The 22,089-nt window shown below is 40.5% G+C and overlaps 1 protein-coding gene across 2 annotated transcripts in view; it reads right to left on the reverse strand.

Annotated features, from left to right (window-relative positions):
* The window catches only part of SPRED1 (sprouty related EVH1 domain containing 1), a 61,669-nt gene extending 42,893 nt beyond the window's left edge, over positions 1-18,776 (reverse strand). For both annotated transcript variants that reach the window (XM_082284192.1, XM_082284190.1), the window contains exon 1: positions 18,350-18,776. In XM_082284192.1, the coding sequence (XP_082140318.1) occupies positions 18,350-18,378 (29 nt within the window). In that variant the 5' untranslated portion in view covers positions 18,379-18,776. The remainder of the gene's footprint in view (positions 1-18,349) is intronic.
* Positions 18,777-22,089: the final 3,313 nt, after the last annotated feature.

A 22,089-nucleotide genomic window follows, 5' to 3' on the forward strand; every position in this document is an offset into this window, starting at 1 on the left:
CATTCCAGGAACAAATAACATTACCCCTTTGCTTTAAGGGACCCAGAAACCAAGAAAAAACTTCTGTTGCATTTGGCATATTTCAATCACCATAGATCTATTTATATATGTACTTCCACCACCAGGTGTTAATGCTAGGAAAGTCTCATTCAGTCAGGGTACTGCTACAGCAGTGTTTTCCAGATAAAGCCAGTAGTGCATACATTCAGCTGAATGTGGATTTTGAAAAAATGGAAGTTAAAAACAAAAAAAAAAAATCAAGCCATGATTAACTTCACACAGCTAGAGGTTGAGAGCACCACAGCCTTGTTTCAGTTATGAAATAAATACTTTTATAATTTTAAATTGCAATTATCCCTTTAAGTTTATTTATGCATTTACTCTTCATATTCATATTCCAGCTTCCTCAGCAGCATACACACAGTTAAAACTTGATGCTTATTAGAATAGACTTCTGGTGGGAAGTGCTAAGAATTCACCCCACTGCCTACCAATCTATCCAGAAATCTGTTCTCACTCCTACTTCCTCCTGTCTGTTCCTTTCTGAAACAGCAGTAGGGGGGTTGGGAGTTTGCCTTTCCTCTACTGGATCACAGTTGTGTACATGAACTATACCAGACCATATGGCAATCTCTCTCAACTCATAAGAGGCAAAACAAGCTTCCTACTAAGCCAATCTGAAGAGAAGCAGGCAAGAGCGAGAGCTTACAGATACCAGTGTCCACATGCCATGTCCACATGTCACAGAGACCAGTTACTACATCTTGCCTATATCAGAAACATAGTGAAGATGGATTTTCCTTTCATGATGGGAAAGCATTAAAGCTTTAGTGAACACCAAACTGCAAAACTCCCATAGGAAAACCACTCCAAGACACAGCACCTCAGGAGATATTCCACTACTCATTCTCAGTGAAGAGCTGGTAAGATTCTCAAAAGGGCCCAACATTTAGATCCACGAACCTGTGTTTAACTCTGGTAAAACCAGAATTGTCTGATCAAATACACTAAAATAGGATCTTGCTCATGTTCTTTTCTGGGAAGTTAAAAATTATTTTTACACTGATTTTATTTTCAATCTAATATATTAATAATTGCATTTCACAACAGCTTTTAGCCCAGCAACCAAATTCTTGTGTAAAACAGCACATAATTTTGTCAGCATTTTTATACTAGGTTTTAGGGTACACAAACTTAGACGAGCGTGCAAGAAATTACTTGACAGAAAATAGTTCCCTCAGCTGGAGCTACGTAATTTTTACTTTTTAGTTTAATTCAATTAGTAGAGTCATTATATCCGTATACCAACGCAGGCATATAATTTTCCTATTTAATTTTTCTGCTCACTGCTATGTTCTTAAATTCTTTACTACCACAGAGATAACTTACTGGGAACAACAAGAAGCCACTCTACCAGAGGCAATAGGGAGCAAAACTGAAGCGCTGGAAGGCATTGCCTATCACCTGCCCAAAAGAAACATGAAAACCACCAGAGACAGACAACTGTCAAGTAGCTGGAGATATAGCCAGGATCTGCCTACATTGAAACATTACTGCAATAAGGACCAAAACTAAACCACAGTTTCCCATTGCACCATTTCTTCATCAGTGTCCTACACAACGTGGAAACAGATGTGCCACACAGCATAAGAACTGCCTAATAGTCTGCCTTTAATTTATAGGTGTTAATGCACCTGTCACCAATGATCTATGACATTTGATACACTAATACCAAAAGTGTTATTGTAAAGAACCATTCAGTCCTCATGTTAAGGTTAAATATTCATCCCTCTCAATTTAAGAGATGGTACATTTCACTCTGTCCACATTACATAAACAAAAAGTACATAAACAATTAAAGAAATAAGGAATTTTAACAAAATCTCTAAGCACTAAACTAAGAAGAAGCCTGACCACATATGTATTTCCCTTAGAGAGAAAAAGTCATCCTCTACTGAAACACTGCTATAGATATGACAGAAGTGTCACACTTCCAGAATACCAAAGAAAAATAATTTTCTTTTCGTTGATAAGCAGCTAGGAAAAGATGGCACCTTTTTATTTTCTTGGTTCTGCTTTATGTCGTAACTTCATATTAAGATTAAACATCCAAAAACCTTAAGTGTTCAAATGTTAGTGCAAAAAAGTTGAAGGCTTATAACTTCCCCTCACTTAAACTTTATAATGAATACTGGCAAGAGAATGTCAAAGGTGCTACTAGCCTATCACATTGTCAACCTGCATAAGACAGCTGTAAAAAATAAAAACCCAAACAACCCCAACAAAAAAATCACAATTCCCCCACTCCCCCCTCCAAAAAACCCCACCTTCGACAGAAACTTAAAAATCTGTGTTTAACAGTAAAGTGTTTAAATACTAAATCTTAGAAGTCCTATAGGGCAATACAGATTTGAGAAATTTCATGGCACCTCTTTAGGAATGAGATTCTCTAATTCACACAGTAATTTGAAAAATTTGAGGTTCCGTTAGTATCAAGCATCATTATTTCTTAGGGGATTTTCCCAGACAGATTATATGTCAAATAAATTTAACCCCAGAGATGTAACATGATCTTCTAACAGTTTGACTAAATTACAAGTTTTAAAGTAGACAGCCATCAAAGTAAGGAGAACAAGCAATCATGAATTCAGGAAATGTACATTGCCCCATAGTCAGCTAATGGCAACTTTAATAGGATGTGATGGATTTTTCTCCACCAGGAGAAAATACTGCCTGCATTTTTGCTTCAACAACCCACGCCAGCTGACTAATGGAGTTATATTTTTGTCTCGTATGAGGATGGTTACTTGCCCATCCTCTAGCAGTTGCAGAATGAAACATTAACAACAGCTGTGGGGTGAACAGAAAAGCTGCTCTATTTGGTAGCCAAGAACCAAAGTACAGGCCTTTCCTCTCAAACAGTGGAGCTCATTTTCTGTCACAGGGTGACAAAAAGACAGCACAGAACAAAGCCACTTTTAGGGCCTGAAGTAGCTAACTGAAGGTAATTTTAAGGAGTAATAAATCTTCATGGGAAAAAAAAGTAAAGGACCCACAGAAATTAAAAATAGGGTACTAGGATAGATAAGAGCCCTTGGGATCTTAGAAGCTGTTGCTGAAATGAAATACTGGTGGATCCAGACAGATTTCTTAAAACAACTCTTATCAAATACTATTAAATATAACTCTTTAGCTCAGCATACTAACAATCCTAATCGTAACAGACCAATCCCAAAGAAACACTCCTGCCATGCTACTGAATAATCAGCATATGCCTGCAACTAGAAACATCTTTTTATGCAAACACTTGGGCTTCAGTCCTGCAAAAATTTAAATATATCACTCTGAGTAGACCTACAGATCTCTGTGGAAGTCTGTAGAGTTTATCACACACATAAAAGCTAACACATATTTATAAGTCTTGCAGGATAATTGCTTTTGGCAGAATATAAATAACATTGCTCTAATGTGTTTCAGCATCATGGTCTCCTGCTTTAAGAGCCAGACATTCTGGTGAAGCCTGTCATTCTTCATATAAAGAGTGGCAGCTGCATAGCCCACAGAGACATTTAAACTTCTCTTTGCATTTTCTTTAAAGTTTCAGAATAGTGTTTGGGCATTCTTTTAAAGTAGCAAGAAAGCTAACAAGTGAAGCTGATAAAAATTGCCTATAAATGCTTTCTTACTAGTGCCATGGATACCACTGGTAGGACTGGAAGCAATTCTTAGACAAACTATCTATAGCTTCCAACACTGCCAAACAGGACATCAATTCGTCTGTGGAGTTTACTAGGTATTTTTCCAGAACCCAATGCACTGGGCAACAGGGCAATAATTTAATATGAGAAGCAGTTTTAATAAAGGACTCTAATGTTCACTGTACTATATACTTCAATGAAAAAGCTTAAAAATCTGCAACAAGAAGAGCTTTCAAACTGCAAGACAGCCATCTGAAAAAATTTTAGAAATTTAATGCCAGCAGTTTGCCTAATTGATTTTTAAATGCATACCTAAAACTAGGCCCTAGATTTCTCTCCTTGTCAGTCTTTTTTTTTTCTTTCAACATTGTCTTACTGTCTCCACTGCCTTTCATTTCAACTTCTAACAAGGATAGACAGGAGCAAAGAACAGTAGCTTCAGTTACCATCAATGCCATTGAGAATTAAAAGAATAGTATATATCACCTCCTGCAAGCCCCAGCTGGAACAGCAGACCTGTCTTGGCAGAAGGTCCAGCTCTTATTAGGAGAAAGGAATTAATATATTTTGTAGGTAGCCCTTACAGCAGTTTTACTTTTGTCCTTCCACGCTCCTGCCCTTATTTTCATTTGATGCCTTCATGTCTCTAATACCACTTTGAAAAAAGATTTTACAGCTGAAAAGTGTTGCATGCAACAAAACCAGCCCTGGTATAATTTAACTCTAGTCCAACAACACAAACAGCTATGAGAGGGTAAAAAAGTAATTTAAAACACACAGCAGCTCTCTCAAACCCATATGAATTCATTTACAGTTGGTATTGCCTTGGCCCAAATAAGCAGTCAGAATTTCCTTGAATTCAATTGATTTCCATTAAGCATTTTTTTTTTTGTGTGTACAAAAATGACAGACTACAGTTAAGTGGAACACACAGGTAAATTTTGAAGTCTACACCTAACTTTTAATCAAGAAATCCTTTGTTTGCACCTCAATCGTATTTAGCGTAAAGCAGCATCTTAAAAAAAAACCAGACAAACCAAAACCACACAAAAACCCCAACAACAAAAAGCCAACAAAACAAACAAATAACAAACCCACCCAGTTTCCAAGTATTAATGAATGAGCCTTGACTGAATGGAGACTGAAGGAAAGTGACACAGGCAATCTCCTCCCTACTTCATGAGCTCCTTGTTCAAGGCCAAAACCCAAGAGCACCAGCGCCTCCCAATCCCTTTCTCTACCTGCAAAAACACCACCTTAACATCAGAAAGCAAGCAGTTGACACTGACATGACCATAAATTCAATGTATTTCCTAACAAAACTGAATTGCTAAGTTCTTCCTTAGAACATCATGCTTACTATTTTCCCTCATCACCTTATTCACATGGTTCTTGTGAGACAAATGGTTTCAAGAAAAGAAATACCCATTCAGTACACAGATACTGAAATACTTCATTTAGATTAGACTAATTTCAAGTTCTACCATCAAGCATGAACAGTGAGTTATACCAAAAGATTAAAACTGCATAAGCTGGCATAGCAACTTCAGTTTGCTTGAACTTCTAAATGCCTGAAAACACAACACTTCAATTAAGAACAGATAAACCACCCAAACCTAAATTTCTGCTAAAGTCAAATGAAGTCCTACCAAACAACTATGTGGTAAAGTTCCCCACCAAAGAATCCAGAAAGAAATAATATCTTTCAGCTCAAAGCTCCTGATGAGGAAACAGATGCATATGGAATTTAACCAAGTTCCACAGCAAATGGAAAAGTCAGAGAAAGGATGTAAACAAGAATTTTTGCCAGATCCTTTATGACAACTCTTACATTTTTATGTAAAGCATGATCATCTTCAGGTAACAGCAGCATTAAGATGTTATGATAATAAAATATAGTACTAAATAATTATTCATTTGTGATGCTCTTGGAACACTGTCCAGATATTAATGGCATCTCTGAACATCTTCAATGTCTATTGAGTTTCTCAGACATTTTCAAAGGGACATTTCCAATCTACCAGAAAGGAGAAATGGTAGCTGACCCGTCTGTAGTCTTCAAACAGTTCTGAAACATCATCTGCCTTGTCACAACTTCCCCAAACCATTTCAAACCACAGATCTGTTTTACCATTAAAAAGCAAACAAGTGAGCATTTAAGTTCAGTAGATTTTAAATAAATCTACTCCCACTCTCTCTCATTAACTGATTTCAACTGTAAATTTGCTTTAGTTGCTTTAAGAGGGGAATATTAACTACATAGAGTCAAAGTTATTTTGTGTGTCAAATATTTAGTGAAACTAGATTTGTCAGTGTCGATTAAATGCAGTGCATTAATGGAATTCTCTTTTATTTCTATTTTAAATGGCTTGTGTACTTATACAACTGCAGTTTATTCTAAACTTCAAGGTTAACAGAAAGGGTCTGAAAAAAACGCCAAACCCAAACAAAACCCTCAAACCTATCCTGAAGAGTTAAGTATTTCAAATTACATAGTCTATGAGAAACCTTTAAACAAACCCACCAGTAGCATATATGAGGTATATCATTGCAAATCTTCATACTGCTTGGGGGAGGGGGCATTTGCTTACATCTCTTAAAAACACCCATAGACTTATGAAGATCTATGACTGCCCTTTTCTGGGTAGTTTTACAAAGGAGCAACAACTTCGAGACCCGTCAGTGTGACAGATAAATAATTTTGTGTATCTCAAGTAATATGATTAATACTGAATTCAACTTAACTCCTGTGGATTTTGGAACTTCACTTGGTAGCAGCCAAGACTGGGAAACTACAGTACAAGCCTAGTATTGGAATGAATAAAGCACACACACAACATTTTCCTTTGTGAAGAAAATGGTACATAATGGAGCTTGAGAGACTGAAGATTAATGAACCTAAGTTTTATCATTAGGAAAAAACAAACCTTAAAAAATGATGGACAGCAGGAATACATAAACGTCTCTACTTGCACTGCCAGATGCTAAAGCAATTTCTGATCACACTGTCGGAAGTTAAAGGCATACAAAAAATACCTGGCTATTTAAACTGGGAGAACTATCGATCTGAGCTTCTTGTGATCTACTGGAATATTGCATTTTTGCATTATTGCATGGAAGACCAAAAGATCTTTCTACTTTTTGACCAGCATTGTTATTGACAAAGCACAAATCCCAAAGACAAACAGGAGTACATCCTGACAAAATTATTTGCTGAATTAAAGTAAAAACTCATTGCAGAGGAAAGCAAGATCAGTCCTTTGGAGAACACAATTTTCCAGTGTAAATAAAGCTAACAGAAGTTATAGCCTACTGAAAACATGATACAACCAATTTTTTTTTGTTGTTAATGATAAGAGATTGAACAGCATCTTTCATTTCAGTTGTTAGGAATCAAATATACTGTTTTATTCTTTAGACAAAATAAGGGAAGCGAAGTAGTAACAACACTGAAAAAAGTCGCCTCTCACCAAATACACCCTAGATCATGGATATTAATGCTGTAACTGGGAAATGACAGTTATGTTTCCTCCACTGTAAAATACATAGGTATAACTGAAGAAATAAAAAATGCAGAAAACAAATAACTTCTACTGTAGGATACTGTAAATTCTGTACTACCTGACTGTAATTGCCTTTAACTTTAATTGTGAAGCAATCTCAGAAAAGCTGACCAAAATCACTCTTGCCCTTGAGAAGTGTCACTTGATCCTTCCTCCTTTGCCATGTGAAATACAATTAGCATCTCTCTTGCAACTTCTCTACTGAAATGCTCTTTTCCTGAAGAACATGGCAGAGATAAGACAGAAATATGCTTTATTTGGGATGCTAAGTTGATCCAAGCTCATGCTGAAAGAAGCATGAGTATCTTAAAACTAACTAAAAGCTCTTACTTCATCCATTGAGCTTCAGTTGTGGGGCTCAAGCAGCATAGATTTGCCAAATGGCAGAAAAGCCAGTCCTGTATCTGCCAAGAGCCGCTCAGGCCTAAAAAACCAGCTGAAATAACAGACTTGGTTAACTTATTTCCAGTTATTCCTCAAATCTAATCCATGCATTCTGGTTGTGTTCAGAAAAGGAGCTATACATGTAACTGTAGTTCTACTTCAGGAAGATTTGTTTGCAAATATCAAAAAAGTTGAATTTTGTGTAGCAGAGAAGTGACTCAACATTGATTTTCAACATTTCTGTAATATCTTTTTCTTTCACTGCTGAAAAGGGGATGAACTTGTAGCCTGTGGGAAGTATTCTCTCCTTCTACAGCAAAGGAAACACATATTTTTATTTGGGTTATGTTTTTATTGTTCCAGAGTGGTAAAACACAAGCTTCTTGCTAGCATTGCTCAAGGGTAAAACCCCAGTATTAAGACCTGTAAGGATGCTCAGTGGACCAGTGAAACATCTCAAAGAGACACTAACCAGTGGCTCACTTTTCAGAGAAGCTTTTGAGGATAACCTCTATGAGAACACTAATACAGAGAAATACTCAGAAAAAAGTACTTCCTAAAAATACTAAAAACAAAACCAAACCTATGAGGATGGCTAGAGGCCCACACAGCTCAAAACCAACACATTCAAAACATGGAAAAGATACATCATTTTCAGCAGTAACAAAACTATCAAATGAAAAACAAACAAAAAACCACAAAGAAACAAAACAAACAAAGTAATTAATGCAAAAAACCTACAGTTTTTAAAATGTACAGCAGGGAAGGAAAGAAGGGAGAACCGGAAAAAGCTCCTCTAATGAGCCAACTAAACTTACCAGTTTTCCCCTAGTTAACCACAACTTACTCCAGAACAAGGGAAATAAAAGGCCCCCCACAGGAAATTACACTATACTAAAGTACAGCACTCTAAATTCATGTGTTGTTCTGGAACAGCTTCCTTGAATAGACCTGTTCTTCAACCAGAATTCAGCTAACAGATGAAGAAGAGCTCATGTTTTCTACCTTGCTTCAGGGGAACGAATATGGATGTGTTCTCCTTGTGCAGGATTTGCAGGCAGCCATAACTGAGAAATGAAAGCTCATGAATTCATGCATCATCAGCCCAGGCAGTTCAAAGAAAAACAAAACTGGGTTTGTGTCAGTGACAAACACACAACATGTTTGCCAAGCATCTCTTTTACACTATGCAGAATACCCTAAGTATACGGTGGAAGATACTTAAAAGTATGTGATCAGGTGAGACTACTTCAACTTCTGAAACCATTACCAAAACATCATCTTCGCCCCTCAGACAACCTGAAAACAGGAAAGCATCTAATCTCATAACAAGATTACCTCAGCCTGCCTGCAGCCAAGGGGCTGGGGTGCAGGTATGGTCACAGACTCAGTTTTCTGTGCCCCAGGCAGATGCTTAACTGATTTCTGCAAATCCTCCATTACCTAACATGGATTGTTAACATGCACGATTCTTCTGCATCACCATAGTAACAAAGCACGTACATTTTAAGGTGCATATGGGGGCTCTTCTAGAGGATGTGTCAAGTTGAATACACCTAAGACAATATAAGATATTTTAAGCTAGCCCCGTTCAGTACAAATACAGAAAGCATGAAAGTACTGTGCTAGAGATCATCATAAGATTGCTCAAGCAGCGGTTACACATCCATTAAAAAGTTTTCTGGAGACTGAAAAAAGTAGAAGGTGAAGCAAGATTCTGTCAAGATGCTCATAGGTCTTAATGCATTAAAACAACTGTGTAATTAATAATGGCCTGATTTACACACACTAACTTCTTTGGGAACCACCGAGCACAACATAGGAAAAGATTTTATGAACACAGTTTACCTACAAATTGCCCCACCCACCCCACCTGAAAAAGGAAAAAAGATCCAGATAGAAAACATATTTACTCATTAAGAAATGACAAGCAACTGGCATTTTCATATCAATGAGAATGGCAAGTACCTTGCACTTACAGGCCTGAATTATGATGCTATTCCTACGGGATACATGAGTTACACCACAGAAAAACCAGGCTTAATGGCAACCCGTACATTAGATGCCTCCACAGCAAATAAGCCCATACATTGTCAACAGTCTCATGGCACACTGTGACTTGCCACAATGTGATGTGTGTCTAGTGTGCATCTCATAACAGATGCCATTACTGCCTTAAAAGAACCAAACCAAAATGAAATTCAACATAGAAAAGGTATTATTCCGTCAAATAAACTTCTCAAAAAACTAGAGAGAGCTTCCAAACTGGGGGGGGGGGGGAACCCCCAACTTTCAGATAAGGATTAAGAAAATCACATTAGCCAAAAGAATATAAGAAACAGCACGCTACAAGTCTGGATGCAATTACAGCAATATTACCAACATTTGAAATACTCCAATAGTTGAAATCTGAAGATTAAAATCAGACCAAACTCAAGAAACAAATCAAACAAAAAAACCCTAACAAACCTGTCAGAATACTGCTTTACTTTTCAGTAATAGTATTTATAGAGTTTTAATGCTTACTAAGATGCAGTCTTCAATTACACAGAATCACCTGTGCATGGTCAGAAGACACGATCCTCCTCTCTGGCACAGGAGGAGCAGTAAATGAGGCAAGGGGTTGAAAAAGAAGAAAATGGGCATTTCCTAATATTGAAGGTTTGAGAGCACAACCTAAGCAATCTGAGTACAATCCTGGATCTGTCTTACTACCAAAATCATCAAAATTCATACACCCTGGCCACATGGATTGTATTTGAGTAAAAAATCTCAGTTCTCAACCCCAACAATTCTCAAGCATTTAATTTTACAACTTTGCATTCCCTTGGCATGCTCATTATTTACAATTGGTACCAGCACCAATTTCTTCTTAAAAATCTTCCAGTTAGAGACAGCAATGCCAGAATTTGTTTGCATCATAGTAGCACAGTCATACATCAGTAGCACAGATGAGTATCATTTGAATCACAAGCGGAACTTGTAAGGAGATAGTTAACTAGCCCCTGAAGACGGCACAAACATACCTATCCTAAGTCTGTCCCACTACAAAATTTCCAAATTATTCTTGGTCCTAAAGCAAGCAAAGACCAGTGATTATCAACAATAACTAGTGCTTACAAACATATAGCTTTTTTACATAAGGTCAGCTCCATACATACATTAAAAAAACCCTCAGGATTTCCCATTTTAAATGTATAGGTCTCAGCTCTAAATCCTGAATTAGCTTCTTTACACCTTTAAAAAAATGTATTCCTGTTCAAGGTTCAACATGTATCAGCCTCAATCACAGGCCTCATATTAAGGCATGCTGTACTAGGATCCAGAATAAGCACACCACGCACAGAAAGAAATACCCAGGGCTCAGAATACTTTATCACATCTGAGAGGCTGAAAAGTTTCTAAGAAGCTACATAAAAATTCCTAAATCAGAGCAGGCGCTGTACTCCCACCTTTCACTACCCTTACTTAATCCTTTCAAAAGGCTAAGGAGAGAGAAATCACTTCTGCCCTCAAGGTTTATACCACTTCACCAAAACAGTTCTGCACAATTTCTAAAGGAATAGAAACGCCTGGCAGGAATCCTCACTGACAGCTATATCTTACCAGTTCTGGGGAACTGGATGTTTTTCAGGGAAGACAGTCAGTAACAATTTTTAATAAAATTAACACTAGATTTCAGTAATTACTTGTTTCATTAATGAAATTCTTGATGCTTCTTGTTGGTACGCTTGTTTGTTGACAGCATTTGACTTTACTTATAAATGAAATAAATCGGTTTCATTTTTGCTTTGACAAACTTCAGTTTAGTGTCTCAACTAGCCAGCAGGAGTCAAAGAAAAAGGTTGATTGTCAACAGTTGCCAGGTCATCTTGGGGAAGGCCTATTCATTTATTACTGTTTTACTGGAGTTTTTAAAAAAAAAATCTCCAAAAACCCCAACTCTTCCATAGACTTTAATGACACCTGCTCTCACAAACCATTCCAGTCAAAAATTGGCTCACAAACCCATTCAAGCCAAGCACTTGGGCCACAGAATTCCTTCTGGAGTTCCAAATAGGTGAGTGTTAAACTTGCTATAACAGAATTAGACTTCCTTACCTAATCATGAACAACAGTAGTCAAGACACACGAATGTATACATCGGGGGGGGGGGGGGAAGAAGAAGAAATAGATGCTATACCATCTAATTTTTAAGATGGTTTAGATGTTTCAATGGTACACATTTGGTAAATTTTATTGCATAGTGTGCACATGAAAAGTATTTCCTTCTGAATGGAAACTTGGTATCAGGCAGCAGTGCAGAATGGAACACAGTAACTGATGAAGTTTCTATTGCCTGTTTTCCCTGTTTGAATTATTTACTGTCATATGACAGTGAGTTCTTACAGAAAAAAATGCTTGTGAGTGATCTCCTTTCACAGCTAGATTAACTTACCATCATTACATTGGGAAAAAATTAATAATAGTAATAATAGCAATAATAATAATAATATCATCATCATCTGTTTTCCCCACCTTAATTGGAGCATTGGGAGTTAGGGCCTGTATGTAGCAAGTGAATTGTTATTTAATCAGAACCACATTTACTAACAAATTCTAGCACTCAGAGCACTTAAATGCAAATTTTTTGTCCCTTAGCATGTCTAAGAACTTGTAGGTTGCTTGGGTTTTTGTCTTTTTCTTGTTCATATGTAGGAGAAAATTATAATAAAGTAATGAATATAGACAAATTAATATATATATTTTAAACAAATTAATATTGCAGTTATCAGCATGAACATTACTATAAAGATAAGCATTATAAGACTAGAAAACACATGCACTTGAAATGTCTGCTTGCTTTATATAAGTGAGTGCTGTTCAATACCACCGTAGTCTTATAGATTCCTATTACAATTTTCAGATGGGAGAGGTACTGTGCTTTTGTTAGTATGATATACCATAACGTATTTTACCATATACAAAATGTTATCACTTTATGAATGAGAAAAACCACAGGGAATAGTGCCAGCCAACAGATTTTACTAGAGCATAGTCTAAGCATTAACAAAAAAAAAAAAAAAGAAAAATCTTCACTTACCAAGTACAAAAAAAGCAAGTACAACAGGAGCATGTATTGCTATTGTCTTAAGTTTAGAAATAAATGCCAATAAAAAAGAGCATTCAGTCCTCTTCCATCAAAAAATAAGCATTGCTGAAGATGGGAGACACACCTAACAAAGTATTAGAACTTATAAAAAAAATGTTGCAAATGTGTTTACATCTAATTGAATTAAATTTGGAAACTTTGTAGCACATCAGTTGCCAATAATTAACTAGATACTTAACAGAAAGTGCTTTCAGAAAGAGGTATGAATGTTTTCAAGGAAGAAGAGAAGAACAAATTTTGTATCTTTGGGGACCATTAAATTTCTGTTTGCAATCAGTTCCAGACATTCAATAACTGTGCAAACTGTGCTAGTTAAAATTTACTTGCTTAAGTGTCGTTGCACACTAGAACAGAAAGGAAAACGAGAGATTTCCTTCTTAAACAGGCATAAAGAAATTGGGATCCTGAACAATATGGCAACTTCTGACATCTTTCAAATTCCTTTAAGTAACTGCAACATGTTCTGAGGAAGAAGCATAGAAGGGAGAAAGCAAACATTTAAACATTTGAAGCATTTAAGCCATACACTGTACGTCCTCTTTTTGAATCAAGGGAGTAACAACCAAAAAAGACAAAATTATTTCCTTTGTCTCCTTTTTAAACTTGTCTCAATACTCTGAAAAGTATTTTTTTTTTTATTTCTGGTGTTTGTCATAATCCCAGTAAGTTATCACCTGTACACACAGTTTCTCCAGATATACAGAAGAATGGGTAAATGACAAACAAAACTGCCTGCGTTTACCCCCAAACACATCAGGATTGCCCTCAGCTTTAATCCTGTGACTTCTGATCCTGTCAGGATATATTCTTTTCAAGAAACATCTTTACTTTTAAATGTCACGCTGATGTCCTCACTGTCACTTTAAGGCATCAAGAGCTTTAAATTTTAAATGAACAAACAAGGGAAACACTCGGCATTCTTGAATTCAAATATTATTGCTGGCTCCAGTTATGCTGAAACATCCAAAAGCATTTTTCTGCAATATCACAGTAATCAAGGACTGTTGCTAGGGTGAACCTTTTTTTAAAAGAAAGAAGCAAAAATAACCACCCCCCCTAACTGACTCTCAGATTATGTAACATGCAAATTCAGTTTCACCTTCAAAATAGCGTCACACAATATAAAGCCAAACAGACAGCAAGAATCCGTTCATAAGACTGGAAAAGCCTCCCAAGGACTCTATAAGGAACCATGCCCTCAAATGAAAATATATCAGAATTGCAATGATTTAATATAATCAATTGGGTTAGAAGATCCTTTCCTTAAAAAAAAAAAAAAAAAAAAATTTACTAAGAATTTCAGTGTCTATATATGCCCTAAACAGCAGAAAGAAAATTAGCCTGCTGAAAAGTGTTAAAATCCTCCCAGAACTAATAAGCCCAAACTAATTGGCATTACTTTCTGTGATACAATTTCACATTCATCTTTCAGTATCTGGGCTTGTAAGACAAATTCAATACAATTCTGAAGCACAAATGAAGTACAAACAGTATTTTCATATATATTGAAGGAAGACATGAATAAATACCTTATTTGAAAATTTAGTTCACCTTAACTTTTTCAAATCAACACTTCAGGATGTTTATAGCATCATAACCTAAGGCTCTTAAGCAAACAGCATTAGAATATGTTGTGTTTAATTTACAATCTCTTTAATTAAATTATCTAGGAAAATGAGTATATTTATGTGGTAAAACAATCAGCATGTGACAATCTGAACCTGTAAAAATACAATATGTAAAAGCAACTCTGAATATGATTCAAGAGCAGTAGCATTCCCTGAAATAAAAAGCAGCCACCTGCAATACAGAGGAAAGTAAACAAGCCAGTAAAGCAGTGCTCCTACTTTTCGATTGCAGCAACTCAGACTCCATCTTAAGCCTGTCATCATTCATCCCTACTGAATGAGGACTACAGAGCACAACAACTATTCTGTTTTACCTAACAATGAAATTCAGTCGCATTTCTAGACAGCAATAAAAACCTGCCACCAAAACAGGAATTTAGTACAGTGCTCACTGACATGTCTCCTTTAACATTATTATGTTACGTTGCGTGAGTAGCAAATTGACCCGTGAGTCCAAAAATCCTACAAATTCCTTCATTTAAAAACTGATAGTTTTTGTGAATATATTGTGTTGATGCTGACCACCCTGACTGCAAAACACCACTGAGGGAGAAAACGAATAAAATTATCTGGAGGTATAGAAATACTTTCATTTAACTAATACCTAACACCTAACCAACAAATACAATAACATCATTACAATAGCAATGTAAAAATTACCAATGAAGACTCATCTGTAGTAATCAGAATTTTATAAGGCTGCCTTCCATATGTTCATGATCAAGAAGAAACCTAGTAGTCCTTAATGTAGCTTCTTAATTAATCTTTCCCACCATCACTAAGAATTTATTATTAACTGAAGTCAAACTCTAGACACCACGAATATTTATATCTTACTCTGTAAAATGAAGTTTTATAAACAAAAACTAACACTCAATTACCAGAATATACCTGGTAGCCACAATGACACAAAATGCATTGCAGAATACCCGTATTCATTCCTATATGCCGAAAAGTCTGTTAATGTACTCAAGGCCATTGATGTCATCAATTCTACTGATAAAATTAAGCATGGTGAACTTTAAATATACGATGAATTTCAGTTTGTACATCTGTCCTATTTTCACAAATGGTTTATATGGCATTTCAATCATATATCCCAACCATTTAAAGTGACATGCTTGTGCTATGTGCAAAAGCAACAGATGAGAAATGATGACTCTGGCCATGCCGAAAATGCTGTCAACAAAAGCAAAGCAACTGAGAAACATTTTTCTTATTTTTCTTCTGATATTTTAATAACTGAAGTTAAAAAAAAAAATAAAAAAAACCCCAATCTACTCTTTAAGAAAAAGCATTGTTTATAGTGCTTTGTAAAGGTATTTATATAAGAACACATTTAGTTCTATGGCACCACTGAACAAACTCAAAGCAAATACTGTATGCGAGCTTTCCTTCCTCATATTAAGTAAAGATTAGTAATATTTCAGGTATTCTCTTAGGCTGCACTAACAACAAGCCTCCTCCACTTCATGAATGTATAATTAAGGATCACCTCAGTGTAATTTGTTAAGATAATGAAAAAGTGTACTCATGAGCAATGAACATCACAATTTTAACACTGGCAACCACAAAACAGTTACATCAAACAAATATATTGTCTGCTCCAGGGATCCTTCATCAGTAAATTTCACCGTGGGGTTTTTTAATTTTCAGTATATTTAAAATCAAAGATAATACATTGACCTCTAAACAATTTATGCCATATTAAAAACATTTCCAGTATTCTGATATTTCAGAATAGGCATAGGTTAAGGAGAAACTATGATTGCTAATCTGCTGTAAAATTCTCAAAGTAAACAGACAAAAATGAACCGCAATGTTGATTTCTATCAATTTAGTTGTCTTCACTGTCACCTGTATTTTACAACAGGCAACATTTTCAGATGCCTCATTAGGTATGACTGACTTCCTTCTGCACCATGTTGATCTCTTGCAGATGTAAGGCTGTATTGTTCAATGAAATGTAAATTACTCCAAATGGATTAAAACACTGTCTTGAAAATGCGTTCATAATAATGAATTTGATTTTTAGTATTCTATTTTTGAGTCAGCATTTCTGGAGGAGAAAATATTTCAACGTTTTCTGAATAAAACTCTTCCTTGTTTAAATGTAAGATGGTACAGTGAGAAGGTACTTCTGAATTAATGCTCCTTTATAGGAAAAAGACAAACATAAACCGTAAAAATAAGCCTTTCTCGTCCCTCCACATCCCCCTTTACAGTGACTTCCCATGCTCGCAGCCATAAGCCCTCTTTCTGCTGCCCTCTCCGATAAACCTGCCGGCCTGGCTGCCTCTCCCTTCCCATGCAGGTCTGATCTGCGAGGCTGCTGAATGCAGACACTGTACTGCACTGTGAATGGACAGCCAGGTATTTTATGAATGGAGCGGATCACGTGCTCCCAGCACCTCCCAGAGCTGATATTTCCCACATAACTGTGTCAACAAGCAGCGAACAGCACATATTAATACAGCAGGTCCTGGAGACCTTCCGCCGCCGGCCGCGGGCCGCAGGCCGGCCCTCGGCCCGAGAGCAGCCGCTCCGGGTGCTCCGCAGGGCAGGTTCCGCTACAGGTCAGCGGCGGTGACAGCAATTCTTTTTCCGTAATTTTTTTTTTTATGAATGGAGATTGTGGTATGCAAATGAGAGCGATTCACAAAAAAAAAGGAAACATGGCGGCGGCGGCCCCGGCTCCCGGCCCCGCGGGCGCCGCGGCGGCTCCCCCCGGCCCGGCTGCCCCCGGCCCGCTCAGCGCCGCGGGCGGCAGCGCCCGAGCCCCGCGCCCCGCTGGGCTCCGCTCCCCACGGGGCCCGGCCCGCGCCGCTCCCCGGGGACCCGAACGCCGCGTTTGGGGAGCGCACGGGAAGGTGCGCAGGCTTTGCTCGGAAGACGGCAGTGAAATGGGAAATCCATCTTTCCTGCCGGAGGAGCCCCGTCCGCACCCTGCCTGTCAGCTCGGCTGCTCCCCGGCCGCTCACCGCTACCTACAGATACAATGGGCGCAGCGCTCCCTCCCCACCGTCATGGCCGCGGCCGTCACCGCATCATTCATAAAATCAGCCCGAGCAAACACCGACATCGCAAATCGTAACGCTACGGCTTGGAGACCGCAGCAATCAACTTTAAACTTCCCGATCACAGGAAAAGTTTCAAAATACTTTATATTCCTTTTTCAATGCCATAAAGAACTCAGATGTTTTCTGACAAATATTTATCGCTTCCGACCCAAATGTATTTCAAAGACTGATTACAGGCAGGGGAATACAGCCGCACATACACACAATCTCCTCTGGATTTCCTCCAAACCAGTCACAGTAAAAATATTAAGAGATCCTTGAACTATCCCCTTCCTCTCTGGGGGGGTGGGGAGGGGGGAAGGGAAGGGGGAAAAAGTCCCAAGTGCTCATTAAAAGAAATTAAAAAAAAAAAAAAAAAAAAAAGGGGGGGGGGAAGGGCTTTAGGGTAGGTTTAAGCTGTATTTACACTGACTGACTCATCCAATTAAAATTCAGGAGCAGTTTCCTGCAGGATGAAGCTCCCACACACTACTTTCCATGTGAAATATCTACAAGTAATGGGATATTATCAGAGGTAGTACGTGCCGATACCTCTCTGGGCATTTCAGACCCATCCTCCCCCTCCAAGACACCATCGTTACCTGCACCGTTTTCTACCGGGCTCTAACTAAACCAAGCTTTTCCGGCCGGCGGCTCGTAGCCCTTCCAAACCAAGCTCCTTCACAAAGAGGGAGCTTCTGGGCTTCCATGTACGCGAGCAGAAATGCGCAGTCCGCGCAGGGGGAGGACAGCACACGTACGTGCGCGGGCAAAGGCCCCGCGGGGCGCGGAGCCGAAGGGACGCCTCGAGCCCCATCCCCATTCCGATCCCGGAGCGGAGGGGAGGGGGAGCACCGCCACTTACTCGTTAGAAGTCGCCGTCTCTTCGCTCATTTTCTCCTCACCACGATCCGACAGGCACACGGAGCAGCACCGACGCAGCCAGGGCGCAGCCAGAACTCACCAGAAACTTCACCATTGTTACCCCCCCCGGTCTGCCGCCCCCGGCCAGGGCACGGGCGATGCGGTGAGTGAGGGAGCGATGGGGGGAAAGGGGGAGGAGAGCGGTCTTTATCCTGGAAACCTGAAATCCTGTTGTCCGGCGGTGCAGCGTATTTCCCCTGTCTTTGGCGATGATGATGATGGTGGTGGTGGTGAAGGTAGTGGTGCAAACAGAAGCAACAACCACGGATCTTCTACTCTTGAGCTGCTCCCAGTTAAAGGGGGACAGAGTTGTGGAGACAAGGGAGGGCTCCCCGCCGCAAAAAGCTGCACCGCACCGTCCTCCCGCTGCAGCTCATCTCCCGCTGCAGCCGCCTTCGCTGCTGCCCTCCTCCTCCTCCTCCTTCTCCTCCTCCTCCTCCTCCCGCTGCTGCTCGGCCGCCTCCCTCCCTGCCCGCCCGCCTCCCGCGCACAGCCGGGGCAGGCGGCGGCAGAAATTCCTCCAGACACCGGAGCCGCCACAGGCCGGGGCAGGCGGGGAGGGAAGGGGAAAAGGGGGGCAGAGAGGCTCGGCGAGGATCTCCCACCCCCTCCAAAGCGACGCCGAGCACTGCGGAGGGAGGACGCGCCGGCCCCAAGGAGAAGGCTGGCGACGGGGGGAGGGAGGCGTTTTAAACCAGCCTGGGGGTGGGAAGGGGGGGGGACGGCGGAGAGGGAGGATGCGTCACGGCTGTTTGTGTGAGGAGAGGCGCGGGGAGGGAGGGGGAGCGGAGCGGAGCTGCCAGGGCGAGAGAGGAGCCCTCGGCTGCAGGACGAGGGGGAGAGGAGGGAGAAAGCCCGCAGGGAAGTTCAGCGGCGGCGCTTCCTCCCCGGCAGTAACTCCATTAGCGGCCGCTGCCGCCGCCTCGGCTCCTCGCGGCCGCCCCCGCCTCCTCCTCACAGGAAAACTGGGCGGAAGCGTTGACTTCAGGCTCCTTCCGCCGCCACAGCTTGATCCAAAATAACCACGGGGGAAAGGGAGGCGGGAGAGGAGGGAAGAGCGAGGAGAGGAAAGTAATCCCCTTGACCCGCGCCCGCTACCGGACGGCCTCGCGCCACCACCCTCCCAGCGGCGCCCGGCGCTGCCCGACGCTCGAGTTTCCTGAAAGTAGTTCCCTCCCCCTGGCGCTGCCTCACGCGCTTCCCGGGGAGCCGCCGCCGCACACGCACGCACGGTGCCGCGGAGGGATACGCGGGCTGCCCGCGGCCGCGCTCCTTCCTGCTCCGAAGGCGCGGGGCCGCCGCTCCCGGGCCCCGCCGGCCCCGGCGCGCCGGGCGGTTCCTGCTCGGAGCGGGGCCGCGCAGACCCCCGGGGCCGCCGCCGCGGGCCGGGGAGGGCGTCCTGGGAGTGGTGGGAGGAAATGGCCCGCCGGTGCCAAAGGGCCCAGCTCGGTCGCCTGCAGCGGCTAGGGGCTCGGGGCGGGCGCGACTGAGCGCCGGAGTCTCCGCCTGCGGGCTGGGCTCCCACGCTTTGCTACTTTTTTAAGCCGAAGTGAATGTAGCCGGGAAAGTGCAGCTGTCTCTGGAGACCGCGGGGGCTAGTGAGGCGGGACCCCCTGCCCGATACCTGCTACGGGTGGCTGCTCCCGGAGCGCCCGCCCTCAGCCCCCGGGTCCCGCTGGAACGCGGCGTGGAGCGGCTGCACTGGCGAGCCGAGCCGAGCGGGCACGGCAGCCCGGGGCTGCGCCGCTTCGAGCGGTGCCCTGTGAGGCTGTACCGGTGTGCTCTCCGAAGACGAGGAAAAGCGGGGCCCTTTTTGAAATTATTTCCGTAACTCCCTAACTGCGGTTCTAAGGGGGTGACGGCACGGGAGGGTGTGTGTAAACTCGAGTTGTCCGCTTTTCTAAATGCACGCTGAAATGGAAGCATTTGTAGTTGATTTAGGTAAAGCAGTGAAACCAAGAAGCAGAGCAACCAAATCTCTTTTCAGGAACTTAGATGGTAAATGTGCTGCTTGATACGACGAAAAAGTGGAGCAGAGCTGCAAACCCGGAGGACTCAAAAATCATGAGTCAGACCATCAAGTAAATTAGGTTATAATAAAAGATTATACTGTGGTTTTGTCTGTCGGTTGGATTTTTATTTCTTCCTTCTTAGTCTTTGTATGCATGCTTGCCAACTGATATATTTTATTGTCCAAACTTCATGGAGAACTCAAAACATAGTGGTGCTATGGTAAGACATCACTTTACCAATGCACATTCCATTATCCCAGGCTTCCTGTGTTCTTCCTCACTTTTTCACAGCTGCTCTCTAAGAACCTTCTCTGTCAGTTTTAATCCCATTTCATTTTTCCCTGTAACTCGAGATTTTTTTCCCCAGCTCTGGTGGTACCATAGGAGTGGCAATGAGCTGTTCTCTCATTCTGTTTGAAAAAGATGGGACAAGCCCCCCTGGCAATAATAACGTGTCTGATTCCCACACTACTGTTGACTGACTTTTTTCCAAGGAAGGGAGAGACAGGGACATGGGAAATCAGGAGAAGGAGTTTTCACCATTTCAAGGGAATCTGAAGTGCCTCACATCACTGAAGGCCAGACTATAAACTTGCATCATCTGTGTGAATGCACAGAAGCAGGGCAGTATTGCATTTGTGAAGGGTATTTGTTAAGAAAATTGTCCCTTTTCACTAAGCACATACCGTTTTAGCCAGATTTTTATTTTGTGGAGTGGTTACATAGAGCATTTTAAACAAAACCTATTTTTATCTTACCTAGAAGGCAAGGAAAGACATGTTTCATTTCTAGATAGTTTATGTTGCAACATTCCTATGGATTGAAATTCCATGTTTCTGTAAAAGGGTTCTACCATGAACTTAACGGTACAGTTACAGTAAACTGCCATCATGCTTTCTCTGATAAAAACACTAACACGTTACAAGCAGCACACATCTCAAACCTGCAGTATTAAAGTTTGTGTCTTTATCTAGGAGGCTTTAGAGGGAAAATTTCCAATTGTTTTGTAATTTTTTTTTTTTTTCAGAAGAGTACATTCAAAAATGGAACAGTTATTCATGGCACAACCTCATCCAGATACTAAAAATACATTACAAACCCAATTTTATATAATTTTACAGTTCACATGAAAAGTGTTTAAAACTCAGCTGTGGGCACAATATAATATTCTACTTAGCAATAAGAATCCTTTCAGAGAATTTCCTGTCTTGTGGCTGGCAGATAATGTGACTTCCTGCTAATTTATTTCTCATTTTCTTTTGGCTTTAAAGTTGAAATATTTAACATTCTGTAAGTTGTTATTTTGATTAAGATAAGTCAGTTAACATGATTCTGTACAAGAATGCTCAAGAATAGTTCAGTTTGTCAGATGGTGGTGTAGCTCTATTCACTGCACCTGAAGAATGAGACACAATGCTCATTATTCTAGGTGTGTGGTTTTTATTCTAATTCCTTAAATATATTTAATGTGACATTTATTTTCATAGTGGCAATTCAATAAAAGGAACTGGTTTTTAATATACCACAAATAATTTCAAATAATTTCTGTCTCTTTAAGTTTTTCACGAGCATTTTTATTAAGAATAAAATGTGTATTCAGTTGTCAACTGAAAAATGTGAGACTCATCCAGGGCTTCTATTTTTCTGTGCGGAGGTAGTAAGGGGAAAA

The sequence above is a fragment of the Coloeus monedula genome, assembly GCF_965178545.1.
Source record: "Coloeus monedula genome assembly, chromosome: 6".
Classification (NCBI taxonomy): Eukaryota; Metazoa; Chordata; class Aves; order Passeriformes; family Corvidae; genus Coloeus; species Coloeus monedula.